Raw genomic sequence first — 25470 nt, 5'->3', positions numbered from 1 at the left:
ATACAATTGAGTATTTTAAGATGATGCAAAAGTAAAAAGAAGTAGGTAAAAACACAAGTACAGTAAAAGCAGATATATATACACACACACAGATATATATATATATATATATATATATATATATATATATATATATATATGTGTGTGAATATTTTGACAGATGTATTTTTATGAAGTGCGACTTAAAACATATTAAATTCTAGTAAAACTTATATTTCCTGTAAATTTGTGGTTATTCATAAAGTTTAATGGACTGACAGGCATGCCCATATTTCAGATTCTATTTTTTTGTCATTCAGTCCACTAAGAAAATGTATACTCGCAATGTTTTCAAGCTGACCAATTCAGTGTGTATCTGAATCACTTCAATGGTGTGGTCTTATGAAATGTGAATAAAATACAATACAATTTTCTAGGATACAAAAAAGATTTTCTAAGATAGGCAACAAAATAAAATGTGAAATTTGGCACCTAGATGTGTGGACATTGATAAGTAGCTATATTACGAACTAAGTTTTTCCCCTATTTTCATGTTTGTCTCCTGCTAGGCACTTGGACTCTGACAGCCAAAAAGGACAGTTGGCTTGCCTCTTCAAAAATCATAGGCTTGCGCACCTCTATTACAGGTCAATACAAGGTCAATCAACAGCAAAATCATTGGGCAGAGGGCATCAGCAACGACTGGACTGGTAAAATCCCATAAGTTCATCTCTTCACTGTCAAACACAACTTCTGTGTCTGAAATGCTTAAGTGTGTGTTGTGTTTTGGGGGGAGGGGGGTCTTCATCTATAACACGAGCATGCTGGTGGGTATGTACCCAGACTTGTGTGGGTATGATGTACTGTGCCGTTCACATGTACACATTTCAAGTGGTGGTCTCAGTACAGACAGATTTTATTTGTCTTTGTCGAGTTCTACCAGACCCCACTTCAGCGACAGACTCTGTAGCTTATCACTACTCTACTCATGCATACATGCCCTTCTTCATATGAACTAGAATGCATAGCTTATAGGCCAGACTGAAGTACTACATCTGCCTGTTGAGAAGAAAAGTCTCCTTATCTTGACAACATGATTATTAGTCTAGCTGTTTAACTGCTCTCCACACTCTTGCATCATTAAAGCTCATCTGTTCTGATTTAACATTAACATGCTATCCATTGATAGTGTATGCTTGTTACTTTTGAATGAATCTTTGTTAACCATACAAATGCAAAATTGTTAATCCTAAATATAAATGAATAAGTGCAGTCACATATGCAATCATATTTCTGTTCCACCAACTTCTTATACAAGAGCACTCCTAAGCCAAAAGAGCACATCTGGCTTTAAGTCATGCAGTGATACCTGCAAATGTAAAGTGAAGGCTGAGCCGAATGCAAAATAGAGCCTAGTAAAACAATTTAATGCATGCTATTAACTTTCATTTAAGATTCTGTGCCATCTAATATTAGAGTCATTATCATGTAATTTTTCCTGATAGAGTCTTCAGCAAAGGCAAATTAGGCAATGTGTTTTAGTACTAATAACAGGGTGTGAATTGCCAGGCTATTTGCATAACAATAAGACAAAGAAAAATATAGCAGATGAAAAACACAACCAAGAAGAGTCTGTAAAACAGAATCCAAAGCACTTTTACATATAAAACTGAGAAAACAGTTTAAAGAAGTCTTGTTAAAGAATGCACAGCATTTTGCTCCCATTTATAATAAACAAAATCTTTTAAATCTTATGAAGAATACAAGTGGTCCATTATGTCAAATAATCCTGAGAGCTTCACATATTGGTCATTTGGAATATCTAACCATGTTGCCACATGTTCCCTAGAAAGTATATCTAAGGATAGCCAAAACGTGAACCTAATTAGTTGCTTTCTCCTCAACATGTTTGCAGGGCATAGGGTTTGAGCATTTTCAATGAAGATGTACACTATGATACAGACAATAAAACAATGCCCTGGTAGATAGCAACCTTATTTTTCTTTTTTATTTGTTTCAAAATAACAACACTGAGACAGGTGAAGGCTGTAAGAGTAACACCTTCAAAACAGTACTTGTTAACTTTATGTGGGGGGAACCCACAAAATTCTGAAACATTATATGTAGAGATTTGTTGCACCATATGCTTATCTCCCAGGCACAGCCTTAACTAAAATGTAGACGACCAGAGTTAAAGCAGAACACTTACAGCACTGGGTGAGATCAGCCAAAACAGAGACAACTAAAAATAGAAATCATTTTTTTTCCCCCCAGAGGATGTAAAGGGTTCCCACCACAGGAGCATCTTATGGTTGCGAACAGGAGACTAGCCACAGCTATGAATGCTAAAAATTACCTAGTGAAAATACAGTTAAAAGGTAAAATTAGTGGCAAGCAGATGTGTAACGCAGACCAGCATTTTATGCACGACACATTCTACATGAAGGACTATCCTGGGAAATCGTTAGTTTCATTTACTACTGCCCAGAGGCAGAATGGGGAAGAAACACGTGGTCAAACAGGACTTGGAACATTAAATATTCAGGCTGGTAACGGTAAAAAATGATTTAATAACGTCTCTACAAAATAAGTAATTTGATCTGGTTTTTAGAGAAGAAACCAGAACAAAGTAGTAGTTTGCAAACATTATGCAGAATATTTAATGAAATGTTTCTACTACACAGTTTAAAACAATTCAAAGTGCAGAAAAGTGGCATTTGTGTGTGTGTGTGTGTGTGTGTGTGTGTGTGTGTGTGTGTGTGTGTGTGTGTGTGTGTGTGTGTGTGTGTGGTGGGGGGGGGGGGTTCTAAAGTCCAGTAATACAGTTATATATGTAGAGATGAGAGGTATTGCCATCTTAGTTCACCACTTATAGTTGCTGGAAGCAAAATTCCTGCTGTTCAAAACTACCAGTTAGATGCTCACTTGCTCCTTGTTGACAGACACACTAATACAACACATGTGGAAGTCATGTAACAATGCATTGTGTCAAATTCTTAATTAAGCCATCTGTGTATGTTACATCATCAGTTGCATATTCATCAATTTGTACATTTCTATTTGCCTACAAAATTTTAAAGCCTGATAAAACTAATTTTCAGACTAGTCTAGCTACCTGAATTAATTACCATTCTCACCAACTTAACCAACAGTTTACAGACTGATCTGTTCAACTCTGGATACCATTAACCAGTATATGGCGCGGACTACATCAATTAAGTTATCTAAAATAATAACAGATGTTATAGCTATGACCTGACATATCCCTATGTTTAAGCCGCCAAACTGGTGAAGTCATTATTAATGAATAATTCAATGTGGAAAATCCCACAAAGTGATCAAAAGGCTGACATCATGGATATAAGCAGTAGAAATAGGCTCATTCATAGGATTGCTGGGGTCACTCCCCATGACAGAGCAAGGAGCCTGGCAATCTGTGAGGAGTGCAGCTGGTTGTTCCTCTGGGCTGACGAAATCCAATTGAGGTAGTTCAGGTACCTAATGAGAATTTACCCTGAGTCACCGCTACTGTGAGGTGCACCAGGTACAGCCCACTGACTGGTTCCCCCTGGGGCAGACCCAGGACATGCTATAAAGATGATGTCTCAACAGGCCTGGCAACACATGTGGATCCCCCAGAATGAGTTAGGGGCTGCTGATGGAAGCAGAGAAGCTTGGTATCCCTTGTTCAACTTGCAGAAATCACAACCTTCACCAGGACAAGTTGTTTAGAAGACTGATGAAATGAAAATCCTATAAAGGAAACATATTCTTTTGCAAAAATACATCAGGATCACCAAAAATCTATGGTACATGGGAGTCACTGCTGGCCAATGAACTGCTATCATAAATTTTGAACAGGTAGAACACAGACCCTTTTCATGTGACTCGCCATGCTAATGAAGCAAAAACAAAATTATGTAAGGTAGTGGTGGCAAAACAGACTTTTTCTGAAGTTTGTGAGTACAAATCGTCCTTTCAATCAAAGATGGTAATGTAGTACAATGGGTTTAACATTGTCATGTTAAATTGAAAATAAGAAATTATGTACCTACCATAACGTTCCATGTTAGTTGTCTTCTCTCGCCTTCTTTCTTGCTTGATGGGTTCGGAGCCGATCCTCGGCTCCGACTCGGCACTTGCTAAGCTCGAGAGTCACTTTTACCAGCTCGAGGCAGCCCCATATCCCATGATGCAAGTACCCAGATCTCGTTTGATGACAAAGGGCAATAGCACCAAGCATAAAACACTTCCAAAAGGAAGAAAGAAAACTTACAGGATGGAAGAAGGACCAGGTCTGAATGGTCTTCAGCATAATAATTTCTTATAAAAAGGTCTGTCCAGGCCTGGGGGAAGGAGGGAGGGTCGCAAGAAAGAAGGCGAGAGAAGACAACTAACATGGAACGTTATGGTAGGTACATAACTTCTTAATGTTAAGTTGTCAATCTCGCCTTCATTCTTGCTTGATGGGACCGGCCCCTAGCACCTCTATCCTGGGTGGCTCAATGGAACAGACTCTTGAGGACTGTAGAGCCAAAACTGGCTCTGTCCCTGGAGGCCAAGTCCAATTTGTAATGGGAAACAAAAGTGTGAGGAGTGGCCCAAGTGGCCGCTGCACAAATAGTGTCTAAAGGAAGTCTAGCTTGAAAGGCTGTAGAAGTAGCTAAGCTCCTAGTTGAATGTGCTTTAGGTTTTGAGCACAGCTGTTTTCCCCTGAGCAGATAAATTTCAGAGATGACCGAAGAAAGCCATCTAGACAAGGTCACTTTAGAAACAGGAAGGCCTTTCTTATTATCCGCATAGGAAACAAAAAGTTGATCAGATTTCCTAAACTTTTTGTTCTGTCCAAATAATATCTGAGTTGACGGTGGACATCAAGATAATGTAGTTTTTGTTCGGCTCTGTCTGAATAGTTTGGGAAAAATACAGGGAGATCAATGGATTGATGCAAATTGGTCTTTGAAGAGACCTTAGGCAAAAAGGTCGGATTAGTTCTCAAAGATACTCTGTCTTTGTGAAAAAACAAATAGGGGGGTCGAACCGATAGAGCATGAAGTTCAGACACCCTCCTGGCCGATGTAATAGCCACTAGGAATAAAGTTTTCCAAGAAAGAAATTTCAGGGAACAAGAAACAGCTGGCTCGAAGGGGGGTAGAATCAAGGATGTCAGCACTAAATTTAGATCCCACTGAGGAGGAGGATTCCTGATTGGAGGCTTTAGTAGGAAAATTCCTTTCAAGAAGGCCCTGCAGAGCCTATGGGACATAATATTGTGATCTGCGACCCCGACATGAAAGTTCGAGATAGCAGCCAATTGAACTCTGACTGTGGAAGAAGAGGAGCCTGCATGAAAAATCTCTGCTAAGAAGTCCAGGACTGCCTGAACAGGGGCAGTGAAAGGATCAATATTCTTGGCCTTAGCCCAATAAGAGAAACGTTTCCATTTGCTTGCATAAATCCTCCTGGTAGAGGATTTTAAAGAAGCTACTATGATGTCTCTAACTGGGTTAGAGATCAAAGGAAGCCTGGCTAAGGAAGGAAGTGGAGCAACCATGCTGTGAGGTTGAGAGAAGGGATAGACCGGTGCCGCTGACCGGATCGGTGAATCAGAAGATCTGGCACTGGGTCCAGATGCCACGGCTGCACCAAAAGGTGACGATGGAGGAACGGGAACCAAACTTGTCGAGGCCAGTAAGGGGCAATGAGAATCAATTTGGCTCTCAAAACGGTAGCTTTCTGGATAACTTGAGGGATCAGAGGAAATGGAGGGAAGGCATAAAGAAGTCCCTGGGGCCAATCCTGGGTCAGAGCGTCTCTGGGGGGATGGCCTGGAAGAGGGAAGAGAGAGAAGAAGTCTGGGCATTTGCTGTTTTGGGGAGTAGCAAAAAGATCGCAACATGGACGACCCCATTCCAGAAAAATCTCTTCCGCTATAGATTGCTTGAGAGACCACTCGTGAGGCATGAGAATAGCTCTGCTCAATCTGTCCTCTACAATGTTGGTTTTCCCAGGGATATGCGTTGCTACCAGAAACCGATGAGATGAGATTGCCCATTGCCATAGCCTGAGCGCTTCTCGACACAAGGGGTAGGACTTGGTTCCGCCCTGTTTGTTGATATACCAAACTACAGACATGTTGTCTGTGTGGACTGCAATTGTCCCTACGGGAAGAAAGTCGTTGAGGGCTTGCAACGTTAAAAGCACTGCTCTCATCTCCAGGACATTTATGTGCAGGTGGTACTCGAACGGCTGCCACATCCCATGAACCATCTTGCCCTGATAATGACCCCCCCACCCGATCAGGGAGGCATCTGTGGTGACAGTGGCTACCGGGGATGGGGGTACAAAGTTTCTGCCTTGGTGAACCTGGGGAGATGTGATCCACCAAGCAAGATGATCTTTGCAAGTCTGTGTCACCAGAATCTGGTGACGCATTGGAAGTTGTTGGTACGACCACTGTGTGAACAACATCCACTGAAGAAGGCGCATGTAGAAGCGAGCCAGGGGAAGAAGAGTAATGGCCGCAGCCATGAGGCCTAATACCTTTAGAACCATTCTGGCCTGTACTTTCTTGCTGGCTAGAATGATCCTGACATGACTTTGAATGTCTGAAACTCTTTGATCTGTAAGGGTAGCTGACATCCGAACAGTGTTTAAGTTTACGCCTATGAAAGTAATAGACTGGCAGGGCGATAAGGATGACTTTTCGAAGTTTATCGAGATGCCCAAAAGAGTACAAAGCTTTATTGTGTAATCCCTGGCTTGAATAAGCTGATGCCTGGTGGTGGCTGAAAGGAGCCAGTCGTCGAGATACGGAAACACCTGGAATCCTTGACGTCTCAGGTGAGCCATGACCACTGCCATGCATTTGGTGAACACTCTGGGGGCTGTAGTGAGACCAAAGGGCAGGGCTCTGAACTGAAAATGACTGGACCCCAGCCGAAAGCGGAGAAATCTCCTGGAGCGTCTGTGAATTTTGATGTGATAGTACGCATCCTGAAGATCTATAGAGCACATCCAGTTGTCCTTCTGTAAGAAGGGCAGAATTGACTGAAGAGTGACCATTCGGAATCTTGTCTTCCTCACAGACTTGTTGAGTCTGCTGAGATCCAATATTGATCTCCAGTCTCCCGTCTTTTTGGGGACCAAAAAGAACCTTGAGTAGATTCCGGGCTCTGAATGATCTGTTGTGACTGGCTGAATGGCTCTTTTTTGCAGAAGTTTTAAGACTTCTAACTCTGCAATTTCCCTTAGACCGGGTGGTACATCTGGAAGGGAATTTGAGTGATAAAAAGAACTTTCCTCGAAGGAATTTTGTAACCCTCGGATATGATCGGCTGTACCCATCTGTCTTGAGTGAGGGAATGCCAGGCTTCTGGGTACAGCGATAGTCTTCCCCCGACTGCCTCCAAGGATGGACAGCCGGGCAACATCTCAGGGATGCTGAAAGGGCTTGTCAGAGAGAGGCTCTCTGTTTCCCTGGTTTTTGGACCCCTCTGCCTCTAGAGCGGCATCTGTTGTTGTTACCCCTCTGCCTCTAGGGGTAAACTGACCACGTGAATCCGCGTGACTCCTTGGGATTTACGGAACCACATTTTGCCACCTTTCTGTCCTTTGGGGTAAGGTCTAGAAGGGGTGGAAAAACGGACTCCTACGGCAGAAAGAGTCTTGCCGTCCTGCTCACACCTGGTCAGAGTTTCCTTCACTTGAGGGCCAAACAAAGCTGACCCATCAAAGGGAAAATTTGTGAAGGACGCCTTAAAGGGATCTGCAAAGTCACATAGCCGCATCCAGGCTTGGCGTCTAAGAGCCACACCTGTACCTGCGCCCTACTCGCTCCATCAGCAGCATATGATATTAGCCGCATGGAGGAGTTTGCAATGGAATTAAGGGTTCCTAGCTGCGAAGCAATTTTTTCCTGAGCTCCTGCAGCTGTAGGATCCTGTACAACATCACCTAGCTCCTTAAGGATATCCCTTTGGAGTCTGGTGAAGTGACATAGGTAATTCAGCGAACGCATAGCAAAGGTCGCTGAGGAAAACATCCGCTTACCGTACCTATCCATGGTCCTAGAGTCCTTATTAGGAGGATGGACGGGTACGGAAGGATCTGCAAGTTCCTTTTTGGTGGCAGCAGCCACCACCATGGCATCAGCGGGGACACCCTTAGTGAGGAATTGCTTATCACACGGGGCAGTAATAAATTTTGAAGGCCTCCTAGGGACTGGCTCTACAGAGTCAGGAGCAGCCCACGCCTTTCGGGCAATAACCTGCATAAGGGGGTCAAAAGGCGGAGACACCCAGGAGGTGGAGGGCCGAGATCCAAACGCCTCTAGGTATACTGACTCATCCTCAGAGGGATTATTGGTGGGCCAGTTTCCCCTCTGTCTAAGGAGTTCTAGGATGTCTGAGAAGGAGACATCCTCAGAGGGGGATCTTGGGGATCCCTCTGACTCATCAAAGTCAGTATCTGAAGTGATAGACTCGGGGGAGTCTACATGTTTCCTCTTACAAGTCCTCTTCCTAGGAGGATCTCCCGAAACATCAGGAGAATCCTCGGAAGAGGGGATATTCCCAATGGGGAAACCTGAGGCGGAGGATCTCTGGGTCCTGTAGCAAGAGAAGTGGCAGAGATGTCAACAGGCACTATAGAGGGAGGAGCTAAGGGAACAGACTGCTGGCTGATACCAGTGGCCAGCACACTCTTCATCACCTCGAATGCTCCCCTCCCAGGCAGGTCCGAGAGAACCCGTTCCGAAGAGCTAGGAACTCCAGGGACCACCGAAAGGGAAGTCTCCGAGGCAGATGTCGGAGCCGAGCTCGCCAAGGCCGAGGCTCCAAGGGGAAGAGCGGGTTCGGACAAGGGTCCGATGCCACTCACCCCCTTGGAGGAGACCATGGAAGCCCGACCACCGAATCCCTCTAAGGAAGGTCTCGAAGAGGAGATAAGAGTAGAGGCTGAAGGAACAGAAGGGGGTATCTGTCCCTCAGCCGTAGCAGTAACCATTCCCAAAGACTCCAACTCCAAGCTCTGGTGTAGAGTTGAAGGAGGAACTGCAACGGGGTGTGGACCAATAGTCATCTGTTGAGACGGACTATGTAACATTTGGGCCAGTGCCTGTGACTTAAGTAATCTACTGACCACTCTCTCTAAATCATGGTCAGAAAGCCTGGATGACCTTGAAGATCGGCTCCGATGGCTCTGTTCCGAGAGGAGAGGTGAAGTCGGAGCCGAAAGTATCGGCTCCAAGGAAGGAGACCTAGACCTCTTCCTCGAAGGAGCCATCGGAACCGATGAAACTATTGAACCTGTCGGAGCCGACAACTTATCGGAGCCGACAGGTAGCCTCGATGCATCGGCTCCAGCCGGAGCCGATACAGCCACAAAAGTAACGGTGTCGGAGCCGATCGGAGCCGACACCGATGCCTGAGCCACATGGTGGTCGGAACCGATCGGAGCCGACACCGAAGTGGTCGAACCAGAATCGGCACCGATAGCCATCGGTGCCGAAGTCTTAGTTAAGCCAGAATCGGCTCCAGCCGGAGCCGATCTCGACTCAGAACGAGTCGGAGCCGAGGCCGCAGGCTTGGACACAGAAGCCTGGGCCTTGGAAGACTTAGCAGTCTTGGATGGAGCCGACTTAGCCGGAGAGCCCTCTGGCTTAAGAAGGCCCTCAAAATCAACTTATTCCTTCTTTCCTGCAGGACTCTCTGGCTGAAAGAATGACAAATAGCACAGGAGTCCTGCAGGTGAAGAGGCCCCAGGCAGTACAGGCAAGAAGTGTGACCGTCTGTCAGAGACATCTTCTGACAGCACGAGTCACACTTCTTAAAGCCTGAGACCCTTTCTTTAGACATGGTGCCAACACAGACACACACACCAGTCAAAGAAATTAAATTAAATATACCAAAAGGTATAACTAAAAAACACACACACACCCTAACAGGGGGGGGATGGGATGGGAGAAAGTCTGACTAAAAAAATAAGAAAAGACAGAAAATTTTCTGTCAGAAAAAGTTTAAAACTAATTTAAAACTAACAATAAAGGGTTTTTTAGTTAAAAGGGGCTAAAATAGCGAAGTAGCAAATCACTTACCAGGAGCTGGTAAAAGGAGGACCTCATAAGCGAAGCGGCAAACGAGATCTGGGTACTTACCGCCTTGCATCATGGGATATGGGGCTGCCTCGAGCTGGTAAAAGTGACTCTCGAGCTTAGCAAGTGCCGAGTCGGAGCCGAGGATCGGCTCCGAACCCATCAAGCAAGAATGAAGGCGAGATTGACAACTTAACATCAATAATTTGAATTCAATTAGCTCCAACTTTACTGTTAATTGTTTATCATAAATGCCTTACTGAGCCCAAGGAGGAAGGACCCACATGTAGCATTACAAGGTCACTGACTGTTAATGCCTCTACGCAAATAAGAATGCCATGAACAGACAACGAAAATTACATTAGAAAAAATATTAATGTTAAAATACCTACAAGCTGTCACTAGCTGACATCAAAACCAACATTTTCAGAAGATAATTAGCTACATAAACTATCATGAATATCACCTGAAACTGCAATGCATAACTTTAAGTCAGACTGTAACACAGCAATTATCTGCTCTGCAAAAAAGATTAATATTTGCATAAAATATAGCATCGCTATCATTTGCACTGTTTAGTATGTCCATCTCTGCATGTACAATGGATAACCTACCACTTAAATTACCTGGTGCCATTGTTCAAAGGATTTAATGCTGACTCACTCTTAATGTTAAATCATCTCTAATTACCTATTTCTCCATTTGGTCAGCAGGGATTCTCTTACTGACCAAGTTCCAAGACATTGACTTCAAAACCATGCTGAAACTCCAGTTTCATTCAGACCAAGAACCCATCATGTTCACACTGACAGCAGACTTGTTGAATGCACTAACATATATTTTTTGTAATACACACTGGAAAGGTACAGTCTCTTTAAATTCTGTGAACTAAAATATTCACACACTTTGCAGCTGCAAAACACAAGGTCATTCCACATTTTCTCTTACTAGCTTTGTTCTCATTGTGCAGCATGTTTACCCAGTAAGATCAAGTGAACTGAAAATTGTCATTTCTACAGCAACTGCTTGTCAACAAGTAAAATTCCACTTCTGATTCCAGTTATATTACAGCACTGCTACAGTCTAGTTAAACTCCCTGTACTAACAGGTTGTCAGCTGTAAAGCAGAAGTACTGATTACACAGATTCACAGGTCACATCTAGGTAACCTCCTTGCCTTACTACAAAAGGTTCTTTCTCTATAAATCGCAGTGTAACAAAGTTCAATGTACTATATAGTTTATATTATAAAAAGCATAACATTGCATGCCACACAGCTTGACCATGAGCAGTTACTCACTTAACTTTCTCATGCTTCCAGTCCCCCCAAAAGAAGAGCTTGAGCAATGCTAGGATATCAGGTAACAAAATGAAAAATTATAGAATTCAAACAATATGTACTTTATCGGGGAACAACTAGTCTGAATTTTATAGGCGATTCTAGTCCTACATGAAGTTGTTCAGACTTAAAATGGGTTATATTCAGTACTGCACTTGTAACAGGGACATCCACAGCTTTTGTAATGACTGCAGTGCCCACACATGCAGTCAACTGTCCTGTCCTCAATGAGAAAGAACAGTTCATGTGAGATGAGTGAAACACCACATGGTCATGGTTAAGTGCTGTTGTAAAACATGTGGTATATAAAATATGTAAAATATGACACAAAAGCCAGGCCTATCTCATGTAGTAATGTATGGAATGGGACCAAATGACCCGATAAGCACAAGACCGAGAACATGTAACTTGACATCGCTTGCACAGCAGCATTAGAGAAGATAATCTGGGTAAGAAACAAAGCAATCCTGATTCATAGTTTATAGATATTACAAGGCCACAGAGTCTTATGAGCATTTACACCTTGCCAATACCTTCCCTCAGGCCACACTTATTTTTGCAGAAGAGGCATACCAGTCAATCCTGGGGGGCAGTGACAATAAATGATTTGTGATAGCAGAGATGAAGTCATAAGATGAGGTACAGGATAGTCTGTGCTGGAGAAAGCCCTGCTGATAAACAGTGTGTTAATGCTTCATATCACATTTACCTCCAGAGTGCACAGACTGTGAATAAGTGATCTTTAGTTACACAGATGTGGAATGTGGAATCAGATGCCACTATCCCCCTCCCACCCACCACCACCTCCAAAATTTGTAATTGTAAGACAGTGAAAGAATGTAGGTTTACAGTATGTCGTGGTACAGGTGTTTCTGGGTTGTGTGTGTATATGTGTGTACAGATGTTCTAAGTGTAGTTTTACAATGCGTTGTGATAAGGTGCTTGTGCTCAGATGCTGGCTTCTACAAGTATGCAATATTTGGTCACAATAATAATTAATTAATAATTAAAGGTAATAATTCTGTAGCCACTGTCAGTACACTGTACAGTTTAGCACACTCATATGGAGTTGAGCCAGTAGATATGAAAAATGATGCCACCAGTCCTAGCTAAAGGAGTATCGATAACAAAATAATAATGTAGCAATACTTACTTCAAACTTCTGGCACCTCAGAATAATGCCTTCTTTCCCAAAATATGCCAAGCAAAACCAGGAGCACTGGTGCATGACAATACCAGATCCTGTTGTGTTCACAACTACTTGCACTGCACTGCACTGTATTCCATGTAGAACACGAATTTGCTCAGTCACAAACTGACATCCTGGTCTTAATAGTGCCAGGATGTCTATCTGTCACACACTACAGTTTATCCACCAAGTTTAGCTGGAAATACACGCAAGGCATAATTTGGCATCTTTAACGTCAAAATGTAGAGTGCATACATGCACATACACAGAAATACACTCATCAGCTATGTCTCAAGTATGAATGGCTACCTTGTAAGGCATATGGATTTTTTTCAATGCTGCTGCAAAGGCTAATATCCAGTTTGGGTGCCTATGCCTAAAATGACACTCTCTAGGAAGATGAAATATGCTGCATTATTTGGTATGGAGGCCATGGTGTCTGTCTTCCCACTCTTTAAAGAAGGGTTAACCCACATGCCTCCTGGAAACTTCTTGTGATGGTCACACTGGTGGTAACTGTATAACTGACTGACATGAAAACAAGCCATAGTCTATTTTGTTGAGATATGGCAACCTACGTCAATGTTCTGCAACAGCTAGATAAGTTATATTACATAAAAAGTATGCAGTGGTGAAGCTGCCTACATGAAGGGGGGGGGGTTGCCATCCCTACACCAATCAGGTCTCAATGAAACAGTCATCCATAATCTGTTATCACATAAGTTTGTCATATCCAGATAAAGTCGCCTGGCCAAGCCCCTTCTGAAATTTGAATTGGGGAGCTCTTCAAACTTGGGGTCAGACAGAGATGTACATCTAGCATGTTCCATATTGTCCATTGGTGGGTCTCTCTCCATATCACACGACATTAAGATACTTGTGAGGTATTTTGGTAGGCCGAGTTATCAATGATTTCTGAAGGAAATTTTACAGCAGCAGGACATGCAACTTAAGATGCAGCCAGATAGACCCTTAAAGGTTATGCAAGTCTAATGAAGCAGACAATGCAATCATTAAAGCAGTGTTCTGACACGCTGAGTTGACATACAGCACAGGAGATGTACAGTCTTTGCTCCAAGACAAATAGGCATGTCAGTAGGAGACACAGGTGAACCATGAAGGCCTGGCATCAGCAACAAAAGCAGCAGTACAATCAGTGTTAAATATGGATATCAGGCAGATAAATGACTATTGTACAGGCTGAGCATAGGCATATTTTATCAAGGTAATCACTGGATACACAGGTTTTGATGGCACCTATGCCATGCACAAAGACCTCAGTGAGACTGACATTAGTTACCCTGATGTTCGTGGTACTGGAGAAGGGCTATTAACAGCCACAGCTGACATCTGTGGCACTGATATCAGACTCTAGCATAGAGAAATCTATTCATAATTACTGGAAAACCGGGTAAAGACTCCTTGATCCTGGAACTATGGAGACAAGGTATGAGACCATAAGTGAAGTTTTTTGCTCATTGACCTCATGTCTTCTGCAACTGGATCATTAGTGTCTTGCAGTATATATATATGGAGAGAAAAGGGTGGGTTCAGTCTCTATAATAATGGACAGTCACTATTACAGAATCAATAACTGAAAGCAATTTTATCTTGGTCTCTCCCTTTTGCTCCAAGGGTTACTCCACACTGACCTTAAGCACAGTATAAGATCAAACACTAACACCTGCATAACAGTCTGGCAGACATCTCACCAATTTTTTTTTTTTTTTTTTTATTAATCAGATCTTTGTTAGTTTTTGAACCCATTTTTTAGAAAAACAAAATCAAATTACTTTAATCCACTGTGTTTTAAAGAAGTGTGAGATCTCTCTCATTTTCTGTCAGAGACTGAAAAGAGGAACAGGAACAGAGCATGGCAAGCTAACAGTTCCATCAGGGAAACCCCTAGATTAGAAAAAGGAGTTTAATGCTTTCTTAGAATTCATTTAGTCATGTCACTGAAACTCATGCAAACTGAGCTCTTAAATGTACTGTGCCTTGGACCCAAGCAATACAAATACTTTTTTCACTCCAATTTCACTTCCTGCTGACCATCAGACCCTCTCTTGGTCTATCAGCCCATTTGTTTCATTCACCATGCAACAGAGGTTATCATCAAAGGTATATTTTGTTTTATTCCTGTCCCTGGAGCACATGCATCTGGAACAGCACTGGGGAAGGATACACAATGGGCTATCTGCAAAGTACTTCCCTTAAATCCACAAGAGAAGACTCCTTAAAGCAGGCATGTCCTTACCACCACAGCATGACAGGTGGTCTTTTTATGGTCTCCACCAGGGAGATTGCACCTCCTTGTCTGCCTCCAAATGCATTTAAATCCTCTACAACCCGGAAGAGGAAAGTGGGTTCCACCATCTCTCTGCCTGTCTCCTTTAGTGCTGGTGCTGCTAATCAAACTCCCAGTTGTTTGGGTAGTAATCAGGTCACATTCCTCTGTGCCAAGCAGCCAACCGCAAGTAATATAAATAAATGGTGGATTAGTAAGCAGGGGGGATTTGCCTACTATAAGCACACTTTACCAGCATGGCTTAAGCAAGAAAGCAAGATGGAGTAGAAAAATTAGCAAAGAAAAACACACACACACACACACATATATATATATATATATATATATATATATATATATATATATGTTTATATATATGTGTGTATGTGTGTATGTGTGTGTGCGTGTGTGTGTGTGTGTGTATCAAGAGAAAGAGATATATAACTTTGCTTATTTCTTTAGGTGGTCTTTCTGCCAGAATAGTCCAATGCAACTCCAAAGGGCATCACAAAAGGTGATGCAGCTCCAAAACTTATTATTGTGCCCCTTGGGGCCATTTTCTATTTGCATGGCATACCCATGAAAGCTTTATTTGCTGACCACTACTGAAAGCAGGGGCAACAGGAATAACAGCTTATTGCAAATGGTCCATTTAACATCAGACCTTTCCCCTGCAGCAGGCGCTACAGATAAACTGCAGGATATGTCTGAGAATCATGGACTCCTAAGTAAAAAGCCCAAATGAATAAGTAAACAGTTATACTCTAAGCAAACCAATTTGCACATTTTGAGCAAATTCACAAAATAATTACACATTCCCACTCTGAAGTCTTTTGGTGATCACAAGACACAGACAAGTCAAAACATTCAAACTGGATGATATTCCAGCTGTATCAACTACCTAGAAATGAATCTTCCATTTTTATTCTTATTTGCTTATTTATTTGTATTTGTTAACCTTAGTAGAGCACTGATACTCATGGTCCTTTTTCAAACTCAACTTGGAGCACACTGTCTGGTTAAGTGCCTTGATCAGAGTCACAGTAAGCAAATGAAGGTTAAAGGAACCAAATCCTGGAACATATGAAAAGAACTTGTTAACAGATCATGACCTTAATCCTGTGAACTAACTGCCAAACAAATATTCACATGTAAGCACTTCATTTCACCACAGTTTTATGTGATAATATGAATAAAAACAATTGACAAATAGATCATTTTAGTTTGCTCTTTTTCAGATGCAATACCTCCAATGCACTCTGCACATCTGTCAACACAAAGTAAGATACTTCAATTATTAAATTTGAATTTCTCAGTCTAAATTTCTAACCAGTTCTGACTGCATGCTTTATGCACTCCTTTCTTGCATATTAACTCTGCGTCCACATGCCAATTAAGCCAACAAACTTATTTTCATGACTTTATCCCAATAAATGCAATCTCTGTGACTAGAATTTCTTTCATTTTTGCATACTTTAGCGAAGTGATTGCTATTCTTTTGCACAGCTTCTACACAAGCAATTAATTGTAAGAAAGTTCTTTTTTATCATGGTTAGAGACTAATTTTGCACAGACCTTGTCAACAACATGTTTCAAGTACTTTTCTTGCTTCCCAAAGTTCTCATGGTTGCCTTTTATGCTGTGTTTACTTATTTTTAATGTTATTTGCCTCACAGGAAGCTTTACATAATCCAAACCCTTCTGGGAGTTCTTAATTACCACAGAGTAACTTCATTCAGACACTGCACAGGAATCAATGTGTTTAATCTTAAATTCTAACACTAAAATATGACTTTCTGAACAATTTGCCTCTTGTCTGATTATGTTTGATAACGCACATTATTCTGTGTTATATTAATGAATCACGTAATTCACTAAGTTCACAGTTCAATTCTATATTTTATAAATAAAAGATCAGCCGCTCAAAACCCAAATGAGTTACAAACTTTCAGGGCAAAAGGTGGCACACCATACCTTTTCAGGTTTCTTTCCTTCACTGCTCACAGTCAAAAATAAATTGAATTTGTGGATCCATTATCCCCAGTTCTCATACAAATTAAAACTGGAGAACGATATTCTATTGGTGACTGTAGTTGTACCATTTCTCAACTGAAAGCTTCAGTGGCTTACTTGTAATAACTTCTGACAACCAAGTGACATCTGTCATATCAGTATGTTCAATAATGAGGTAAAAAGTGAAAGCACTGTATGCTGTCATCATTTACTTTAAGACTATGCAACATATACTAGACAACAGACCACTTGATGCACATTCAGAAACTTAGAAATTGGTTAGACACAACAATCTCCTAAATACATCTACACAAACATACACCATATAGCTAACAAAACTCTTGGCTTTAAAATTTGTAGTATCGGGCAAGTAATACTGTTATTGTACTGTAGGGGCGCTCTGGGGAATTAGCAACATGTAGTATTGGTTCTGTATTCTCTGGTAACTTGTTGTTTCCGGTGTATGTATGGCTATGGCGAAGTTGTGAACATGTAGCATGGGTGCGCACCTGGAGGCTCTTAATAAAGAAAGGCCTTACAACTCCATGAACCGTGTGGTCTCCTTATTTCCCAGGATATAACATATTGGCGACGAGGATGGGATGCCTCCGAGTCCGCTGCGAGTGAAAACGGTGGGGTGCAGTTAATGTCGGACGACGAAGAGACTGGGCCTGCCGGAGTTATGTCTGGTTCCATGTTGGGGTCGCTGGTTGCATACGACTGTCAGACCCAGACCTGGGAGGAGTATTGTGAAGTGTTGGAACATTTTTTTGAGGCAAACCAGATAATGGATGCGGGCCGGAAGCGAGCCATATTGCTGAGCTCGGTGGGCAGCAAGACGTACAGTCTGATGAGGAACTTATTGAGTCCGGATAAACCGGGGGATAAATCGTTCACAGAGTTGACGAGCTTGCTTCAGTCACATTATAACCCGAAGCCGAGTGCAATAGTCCAAAGGTTCAAGTTAAATTCAAGGACTAGAATGGCCAATGAAATGGTAACAGAGTATGTCGCAGTACTGAGGGAACTGGCGCAACACTGTAATTATGGGGACAGACTGACAGAAATGCTACGAGATAGGCTCATATGTGGCATTGCAGATGACCGCATACAACGCAGATTGTTAGCGGAGCCTGAGTTGTCGTTTGAAAAGGCCTTGAAGTTGGCACAGGCCATCGAGACGGCGAATAAAGACATTCGTGATTTACAGCCAAGAACCATCGAAGGGGTGGGGAGCAGGGGTGCTACCCCACTGCCAGTGCATAAAGTGGTCGGGGAGCATAAATCACAAGGGAAGTCTGGTCAGTATGCTTGTTACAGGTGTGGCGGAGAACATCTGTCAAGGAACTGTCGTTTCTTAAATGAAAAATGTCATGCTTGCGGGAAAAAGGGCCATGTGAAGAAAATGTGCCGATCAACGCCCTCTAGGGACCAGCCGAGAAAGGGGGAAGAAAAGAGCAGTATGATGGACAGAAAGGGAAACCGGAAGATTAAACGGCAGTATGCACACCACATGCGTGAAGGTACAAATCCCCACACCAGGGAAGACGAGGAAGTGTTTACTATGTTTAACATGAAAGAGGCAAGGTGGGAAAGAGTCGATCCCATTACAACCCAGTTGGACTTAAATGGTAAAATGGTGCAGTTTGAAGTGGATACGGGATGTAGTGTGACAGTTCTGTCCAAGGCTGAGTATGGAAAGTTATGGCTAAAAGAAGCTCAGAAGCTGCGGGACTGTTCAGTGACTTTGAAAACATATACCGGTGAAACAGTTCCCACACTGGGGATGGCCAAAGTAACTGTAAAACATAAAGATAAAGTCAAACAGTTGCCAGTCATGGTGGTAGCAGGTAAGGGACCAAACCTGTTAGGCCGGGCGTGGCTAAAGGAGCTGGAAATGGGTTGTCTACGGCTCCATAAAGTAGAACAGCAGGGGCTGGCCTTGCAAGAGGTGCTGGAGAACAATGAAGAAGTGTTCAAAGAGGAACTGGGGACCTGGAGGGGTCCACCAGCAAAGATACACGTTAAAGAAAACGCAACGCCAAGATTTTACAAACCTAGACCCATACCATACGCAATGAAGAAGAAAGTGGAGATTGAGTTGGAGCGACTCACCAAGCAAGGTATAATTGAACCAGTGAAGTTTTCGGAATGGGCGGCACCAATTGTTCCAGTATTAAAGCCAGATAATACTGTACGCATATGTGGTGACTACAAGCTAACAGTGAACCAAGTTTTGAAACTGGAGCAGTATCCATTACCCAAGGTGGAGGATGTATTTCAAAAGCTGTCGGGAGGTGAAAAGTTTAGTAAACTGGACCTCAGTCAGGCATATCAACAAGTAGTTCTGGAAGAAGGATCAAAGGCCTATGTCACCCTTAACACACACAAAGGACTGTTCCAAGTCAATCGTTTACCCTTTGGGGTTTCCTCTAGTCCAGCTATTTTCCAGAGAATAATGGAGGGACTGGTGGCAGGAATTCCGAAGGTGGCAGTGTATCTGGATGACATCCTGTTGACGGGTAGGAACAATGGCGAGCATCTGGAGACTCTGAACGAGGTGCTAAGTCGACTACGAGAGGCTGGTTTACGGGTGAAGAGGAGTAAATGTGCTTTCATGGCAAAGGAAGCAGAGTTCCTGGGTTACAAGGTGGATGCCTCGGGCCTACACCCCCTGCCAGATAAGGAAAAAGCCATCCAAGAGGCACCAGCACCCACAAATGTTACAGAGCTGAAGGCTTATTTAGGCTTACTCAACTATTATAACAGGTTCCTACCAAATCTGTCAACGCTGTTAGCTCCTTTACATAAACTGTTAAGGAAGGAGACCCTGTGGATGTGGCAGGAGGAACAAGACAAAGCGTTTGAGCAGTCCAAGGAACTAATGCAGTCTTCAGAGGTTTCGGTGCACTACGATAGTCACAAGGACTTAATTTTGTCATGTGATGCCTCACCTTATGGGTTAGGGGCTGTGTTGGCACACCGGATGCCAGATGGACAAGAAAGACCCATTGGGTTCATGTCACGAACCTTAACACCAGCGGAGTCAAACTATTCCCAGCTAGACAAAGAGGGTTTGGCTGTAATGTTTGGAATTAAGAGGTTCCACAAATACCTCTATGGCAGGAAGTTTACTGTATGCACCGATCATAAGCCTTTGTTGTCACTGTTCAACGAGATGAAGGCCGTGCCTCAGATGGTTTCTCCCCGAATTCAGAGATGGGCTGTAACGTTGAGAGCTTATGAATATGAGATTGTTTATAAGCCCGGACAACACCATAGTAATGCGGACGCGCTGAGCCGTCTGCCGCTACCGGGGCCTCCACAGCGAGAGGAAATGGAGGACCGAGTGTTGATGATGGAGGACATCACGTTGGTGTCCACGAAGGAATTGAGTGACTGGACACGAAAAGACCCGGTGTTGGCTCGAGTGTTTCAGTGGGTCCAGCAGGGCTGGACAACACAACAACCTGATCCAGTTTTCCGGCCTTATGAGGTGAGGAAAACAGAGCTGAGTGTGCAAGATGGATGTGTGTTGTGGGGGGCACGAGTGATAATTCCGCCCCCAGGAAGACGGGCACTTTTACAACAGCTGCACCAGGGTCATGTGGGCATCACCCGAATGAAGGCTTTAGCACGAAGTTATTTCTGGTGGCCAAAGTTGGACCACGACATTGAAATCGCTGTGAAAGAGTGTAAAACCTGTCAGCAGCATCGCAACTTACCTGTGGGGGCACCACTACACCCATGGGAGTGGCTGAGTAGACCTTGGCAGAGACTTCATATAGACTATGCAGGGCCTTTTATGGGGGCAATGTTTCTGATAATAATGGATGCTCATTCAAAATGGATGGATGCCTACCCAGTAAAAACACCCACTTCCACCACTACCATTGAATGCCTGAGGAAGAGTTTCAGTAACCAAGGTTTACCAGAGACTATTGTATCAGATAATGCTTCATGTTTCGTGAGTGAAGAGTTCAAGGATTTCCTGGAAAAAAATGGCATTGTACACGTTACGTCAGCACCATACCATGCGGCTTCAAATGGATGTGCTGAAAGGGCTGTCCAGACCTTTAAAGCAATGATGAAAAGGGCCGGAGACGGAAGTATGGCAGCCAAGGTATCAAGGGTGTTATTCAACTATCGCATTACACCCCAGTCTACCACGGGATTGTCCCCTGCCGAGATGTTGCAAGGACGGAGATTAAGATCCACATTGGATCTGGTGCATCCAAACATCCGAGCAAAGGTAGAGAGGATCCAGTGGAGGCAAAAAGAACATCATGATCGACGACGGAGAGAGAGAAGTTTCTTGTAGGGAGATGCAGTGATGACGCGAAATTTCAGTTATGGACCTAAATGGATTCCTGGGTTTATTGTCAAGAGCACGGGTCCCTTGTCGTACCAGGTGAGGTTGAATGGAGGTTCAGTGGTGAGGAGACATGTGGACCAGATTCTGCGGAGTGTGCAGGAGAAGGACTCCATGGAACTGCAAGCCCCGGAAGTACCGTTAGTTTCGGGAGAAGGGCTCGCAGCGGCAGGAGGATCTCCGATCTTGGGGGCCGAGGGAGACCGCCGGAGCTCGGAAGGAGAGGTTCCCGAGGACCCCACTTTTCCAGGGATGGACACACCAGTACCAGAAAGGGTAACTGGGACACCGGAGTCACCTAGGGTGGTACCATTGCGCCGTTCTAAGCGGGCACTGGTTAAACCAAGTTACTTGAAGGACTATCAATGTTACAATTGCATGTCTAGCTTAACAGAGCAACCTAACTCGATTGTAGAGTAACCGTGTAATACTAGCAGGGTATTTAGCAAGTAAGTGCCTATATGGATTGGTTTGGGGCTTGCTCCCTTGTTTTCTTATGTAAAGAAGCGTATTCAGTGCTTAAGAGGGGAGGAATGTAGTATCGGGCAAGTAATACTGTTATTGTACTGTAGGGGCGCTCTGGGGGATTAGCAACATGTAGTGTTGGTTCTGTATTCTCTGGTAACTTGTTGTTTCCGGTGTATGTATGGCTATGGCAAAGTTGTGAACATGTAGCATGGGTGCGCACCTGGGGGCTCTTAATAAAGAAAGGCCTTACAACTCCATGAACCGTGTGGTCTCCTTATTTCCCAGGATATAACAAAATTACAACAAATCATCCCAACTCCACAACTCTCATTTACACTGACCACTTACCAATACCCAGAATGTTATTTAATGCATGCCTCCAACCTGATTGAACAACACACTTTTCTGTTTTCTGTGCACAAATTCTGTTTTTTCTGAATGTGCTGAAGACTTTTTACAAAATAAGACCACAGACTGCAAGGTTATATAGTCTAGGTTTCTATTTTTCTATTACTCCTGTACTTCAATGTCTTCACCATCACTGTAATTAAGAGTCTGAAACAAGCAAATAAAACTTTTAACAAAGGTACTTTCTGACTCATGTTTGCAAAAATCAAAAATATAGTTCCCCATACCTCTGTTAAATTATTTACTATTGCATGGCATCATAATACATGCTTACTGCCAGACACTTACTGCACTCTTTACCCCTGACAGGAGGAGGCAAGCCATTACAGATCCTGTTTGAGTTTGGCACAGCAACTCTCCACCTTGATCCCGTACTGTCACATTCTGTGTATTCAAAATGATAGTCAGCCTAGAAGACAGAAAACATTATTATATTTTGTGTATTTTCTATGGTAAACAGCCATACTAGTTTCAGCTTTTAGGTAGTAACTTTCCTGTCAAACCGATATTACATGTTTTTACAAAAAAGGTTATATCATTTTTACACATTTAAGGAGTGTTGCATGGAATTCTCATATCTGCCGTGACCTTACTTGCCCAGTTTAAACCACTGGTTGCATTTACTCTACATGTATTTTTAGTTTGCTGTATGTACTGGCTTATGTGCAGCAAATACTGTTGCAAACTGGGTATTCAATTTGGACAAACAGGAAACACAAATGCTATATCTCATGAGCTCATTGTGAAAAGTTTCAAATAAATCACATTATCAGTGAATCACATGCAATTTGCTTGGACCAAGCTACTTAATCTTTTTATTTTTTTCCATACTTCACAGGTATCTTTGGCAAGGATCCCAAGTAATGGTTATAAGCAAACAAGTGAATGAAATACCTATAATGTTTTGAATCCTCAAGGTGTGGCAGAATTAATACCTATGTAACTGCGCCTCTTAACCACTATCCCACCACTATGTACATCTGTATCACATTGACCTCTTCCCCATGAAAACAACTCTACCACACTTTCTGAAAATGTATTCCATATATTCATTACCATCCTCATGAAATATTTCTTTAAGTAAGACTTGTTAATTTTTGTTTTTTTTTTTCTCTAGCTACTATATCCCATCTCTTCTGGCCTTCAAATATATATCCCCATACCACTCAACTGTACAGATTTTCACAGAATGTCCAGATTTTTGCCTCACATTTTTGGTCTGTTTCTCATAAAATTGTGGTTTTCTGTCAAACTGATGAGGGTTGAAGTCTGAAGATAGTGACAGACGTTTTAGTTTCAGACTTCATACCTTTCAATAAATTCATGCTCAAGCTAATGCAAAACTTGTTATTCTATCAACTTTTTAAGTTTGTAAGAACAATATTTAAAAAGTGCCCCTAATTTTGGGTATTTGTCTCCCCACTGTTTATGGCTTTGTCCAAATTTCTTGCTCAAAGAGATGGAGAGGTATGTATATCCCTGCTACTGAGCCCTTATAATTTGGAACATCAGTACCCTTACCTTACTTTTTCTTACTTCATTACGTACGTATCAGTCTCAGAGCCTTTCCTCTTTCCACTCTCAAACATCCCCCTTCCAAGTTTGATAAATCCATGCAGCATACTTTCTATGAGATTCAAACCAGAATGACATTTTCTACAACCTTGACACTTTATAATCAGTTACTCTATGAAGTTAGAGAATGCTATAAATTGGTCATATGCCCAGGAAGTTCAGGATCCCATGGGAAAAATGCTTAAAGGAATAAATATGATAAATCACATGACCAGACAAAAATGGAAGGTAGCTAATAATGAGAAATAATCACTGTGAAGACACAAAACCTACACCAACCGATTTATTAAAGGCTTAGCTCTTTTGTCCAGTAGTTTACATAAACTTTGGTTATTTGCATTTTCAGCACTGTTTCTGCTCATTCTTGTTGGTTCTTAGTCAATGGCACAACTCCTTCTCCCCATTCCTTAACTCTACTACACGAGTGCCCCAAGGTTCCATATTAGGCCCCCTTTTATTTGGTAATTTTATAAATGACTTCCAGACCCACCTCACACATGCCTCTGTTGTACAATATGCAGACAATTCGACCACTATTTGCTCTGCTAAATCAACAACAGAACTATTGCAAATCTGCCAAAATACCTTTACCACTACCGAAATCTGGATGGCTAATAATCATCTAGCTCTAAACCCAAACAAAACAAAAATGATAGTATTCACTCCCAAGAAAAACCTCTCTGTCACTAAGACAGACTTCACAATTCATTCTCAAAGCAACATAACTATAGAAGCTGTCTCCCACACAAAATTACTAGGGGTTATCATGAATGAAAACCTGATATTTGACCTCCATATCCATAATAATATAAAAAAAAAAAACTATAAGCTAGGCTCCTTCTACCGACAAAAATACTCTCAAACTGCTCCACCAAACACATTCTTGCCTTAACTTTTCTCTTACCCTCACTACTCTATGGCACTCCTCTCCTAACCGATATCAACTGCACTCTAAAGAAACAAGCTTGAGACTTGTTACAGCAAAGCCAAATTTCCAACCAATGCAAAATACTCTTCCCATCATTGTATCTCCTTAAAATCACTTAACTGGCTCTAACTTCCCCATCATCTTACCTACCTACAACTAATCACAGCTCACAAAATTATTTACAAACCCTGAGACTGCCCAGCCCTCTTTTCCATCCTCACCCACTACCAACCCAACAGACCACTTAGATCTGAAAACCAACTACTACTACTACAAGTATGGAAACCTAAAGTCCCTGCCGGCAACATGCTTTGTTCCTTCTCTGTCTCCAAACTTTGGAACTCTTTACCATCAGCTATCAGAACTTCTAGAACAATCCCATCCTTCAAAAAAGGTTTACGACGACACCTCTCTTCCCTCTGGCAATGCACATGCCTCTATTCTTGTTATTCCATAACTTGAATGCTTACACTCTAAATTTACTCACATACTAGCCTACACCCCCCCCCTTTTCAGACTCATTCATACTCACCACCAAAACAAACCTTGCTAACTTTCACTCTTCTATCCATCTTTTTCAACATCAACTCTCACTGCCCCTCTTCCCATCCTTTTACTACCCAGTTATCTCAAATACCTTGTATATACCACTTAATTATGTTTAATACTAGTTATGTTCTGCTATACTCATATGTACATATGATTTGTGTGACACCCTTATAATTTATTGTATATTACTATGCATTCATTATGCTTACTTGCTTGCATCTGGAAGCTGTCTTATATTGTATTTGCTGTTATATATTTTTGTACTGTTATA

General features: G+C 42.4%; 1 protein-coding gene across 1 annotated transcript in view; it reads right to left on the bottom strand.

The window, feature by feature from the left end:
- Window positions 1-25470, bottom strand: part of ELAPOR2 (endosome-lysosome associated apoptosis and autophagy regulator family member 2) — a 1439853-nt gene that overhangs the window by 1062677 nt on the left and 351706 nt on the right. The window contains exon 2 of the mRNA XM_044088347.1: window positions 22436-22556. Within this exon, the coding sequence (XP_043944282.1) occupies window positions 22436-22556 (121 nt within the window). The remainder of the gene's footprint in view (window positions 1-22435; window positions 22557-25470) is intronic.

The sequence above is a fragment of the Protopterus annectens genome, chromosome 11.part0 (assembly GCF_019279795.1).
Source record: "Protopterus annectens isolate FY-2018-M chromosome 11.part0, PAN1.0, whole genome shotgun sequence".
Taxonomy (NCBI): domain Eukaryota; kingdom Metazoa; phylum Chordata; order Ceratodontiformes; family Protopteridae; genus Protopterus; species Protopterus annectens.
The sequence above is the reverse complement of the archived record's forward strand: the minus strand, read 5'-3'. Positions and strand labels throughout refer to the sequence as shown.